At 40.6% G+C, this 2,500-nt stretch overlaps 1 protein-coding gene across 1 annotated transcript in view; it reads left to right on the top strand.

The window, feature by feature from the left end:
- The window catches only part of LOC143751377 (pyrroline-5-carboxylate reductase 1, mitochondrial-like), a 14,875-nt gene that overhangs the window by 11,629 nt on the left and 746 nt on the right, over positions 1-2,500 (top strand). Inside the window, exons 6-7 of the mRNA XM_077243946.1 lie at positions 829-921; positions 1,693-1,856. Of these exons, the coding sequence (XP_077100061.1) occupies positions 829-921; positions 1,693-1,856 (257 nt within the window). The remainder of the gene's footprint in view (positions 1-828; positions 922-1,692; positions 1,857-2,500) is intronic.

The following is a 2,500-nucleotide window of genomic DNA, read 5'->3' as shown; positions in this document are numbered from 1 at the left end:
ACTCACCCACTCACTCACTCACTGACTCACTCACTCACTCACTGACTCGCTCACTCACTCACTCACTCACTCACTCACACACTCACTCACTCACTGACTCACTCACTGACTCACTCACTCACTGACTGACTCACTCACTCACTCACACACTCACTCACTCACTCACTCACTCACTCACTCACTGACTCACTGACTCACTCACTCACTCACTGACTCACTCACTCACTCACTGACTCACTCACTCACTGACTCACTCACTCACTCACTCACCCACTCACCCACTCACTCACTCACTGACTCACTCACTCACTCACTCACTCACTCACTCACTCACTCACTCACTCACTCACTGACTCACTCACTGACTCACTCACTCACTTTGATGCTTAACAAATATTTATGATTATTATTAATGTTCAAAACAGTTTAATATTTTTATGGAAACCGTGACACATTTTATTTTTCATAATATAAAATTGCCCCAAACTCTTCCAAAAAAATCTGCTGCATCGCAACTGTTTTCAACACTGATAATAATCATAAATGTTTCTTGAGCATCAAATCATCATATTATAGTGATTTCTGAAGGATCATGTGACACTGAAGACTGGAGTAATGATTCTGAAAATTCAGCTTTGATCACAGGAATAAATTACAAATTACTATATATTCACATAGAAAACAGCTGATTTACATTATAATAATATTTCACTGTTTTTACGGTATTTTTTGTGACATGCTCTTTTATCAGATGTCTTGTATGTTTTTATGAGTGTATGTATGTGTTGGTGTGTGTGTGTGTGTGTGTGTGTGTGTGTTTGCTCTCAGGCGTTCACGGCTCTGGACGCTCTGGCTGACGGGGGGGTGAAGATGGGGTTGCCACGGAGACTGGCTGTGCGACTGGGAGCACAAGCTTTACTGGTACGTCACGTCACGTCACATGACCCAAGCAAGATATACACACAATCAAGGTCTATTTTAGTTGACCTTTTGGGGGGCATTTATCACAACATTTATCACATGTTGTGATAAATGTGAGGCTGAAACTACAACCGATTTTATATGCGTGAACCTAAAAAAAATTAAGATGAGTTTAGCTTAATAGCATGACTAATATTATGAAAATGTACACTTTATTTAGTGATTTTACATGCTAGTGCTGCTGTAGTGTCTTGTTTAATTCTTAAGTATGTAGTTGACCGTCACCATGAAGTGTTTGTGGTTAGTGTGAATTGTGATGCATGCAAATATATTGTGGAATTTATTTTTAGGGCCCTATGATTAACTTAACTAAATTCATTTTTTTTCTTCTATATTTTGTTTTAAATGTTAAATTAAATTCTAGAAATCAAAAAACAATATAACTTAACAAAGATTTATACAATTTTAACGAAAAATAAAATTTTAGGGCCCTATGGAATCAGTTCAATTTTTCCCAAGTTGTTTTTTTCTGAATTTTGTTTTATCGAAATTCTAATAATTAAATGAATAAAATTAAATTTCAGGGCATAAATTAAATGTTAAACTAAATTCTACTAATAAAAAAATCATGCCTAATGAAGTGAAATCATGAAACTTATAAAATGTAACAACAATTTATACAAATTTTTTTTTTAATCCATTTAATTTCCCCCCAAATTCTGGGTTGAATTTAGAATTTTGTTGAATGTTTTCTGGTGTTGTGATTTACAGGGTGCTGCTAAAATGCTGCTGGACTCGGAGCAGCACCCGGGGCAGCTGAAGGACAACGTGTGCTCACCAGGGGGCGCCACCATCCACGCACTGCACTTCCTGGAGAGCGGAGGCTTCCGGAGTCTCCTCATCAACGCCGTGGAGGCGTCCTGCATCCGAACCCGGTGAGGGCTTTCACACGCTTCGTATTAGTACAAGCCCGATTCGTCAGCGACACTGTTGAAACCAAGCGCAGTTCATCGACTGGCCACTAGAGACCGGCTGCAGAAGAAACTCAATCCCATAGACTCGCATGTTAAAATGCCCAACTTTACAGCAGAAAAAAACATGTTCACAGCCTGGTGCAAACAGTGGTTTTGGTCTATATAGCTAATTTTGCCCTTCATGACGACTGTGAAGGGGGTGAACTTTTTTATAACTCATTCGTTTAAATTATATTAAGCCTTAAAGTTGTGCATAATTAAGGGCGTGGCCACTTGAGTGACAGGTAGATTGCCGCTGATGTCACTACTAGCTGTTTGTCTGCTGTCTGTTAGCGTCACGTCACCTCAGCTAATCCGCCTCTGCACATTTTCGTTTATCCGGGAGTGACGCTGCCAAGATGGCGACGGCTGGCTCCGCCCACTTCGGGCTTCAAAAACGCTCTTCAGAAACACTACGTGTGACGTCACGGACACTACGACCATATTTCTTTTTGGTCTACGGTTGAAACTGGCGGTTATGGAAAGGGGCGGGGCATTTCCCAAACACACTCGAAGCGCTCGACCAATCACAACACACTGCTCCAGCCGACCAATCAGAGCAGAGT

The sequence above is a fragment of the Siphateles boraxobius genome, unplaced genomic scaffold, assembly GCF_051911475.1.
Source record: "Siphateles boraxobius isolate OS27281-9 unplaced genomic scaffold, OSU_SipBor_1 254, whole genome shotgun sequence".
NCBI classification, from domain to species: Eukaryota; Metazoa; Chordata; class Actinopteri; order Cypriniformes; family Leuciscidae; genus Siphateles; species Siphateles boraxobius.
Note: the sequence above shows the minus strand (reverse complement) of the source record. Positions and strands in the feature narration are given on the sequence as shown.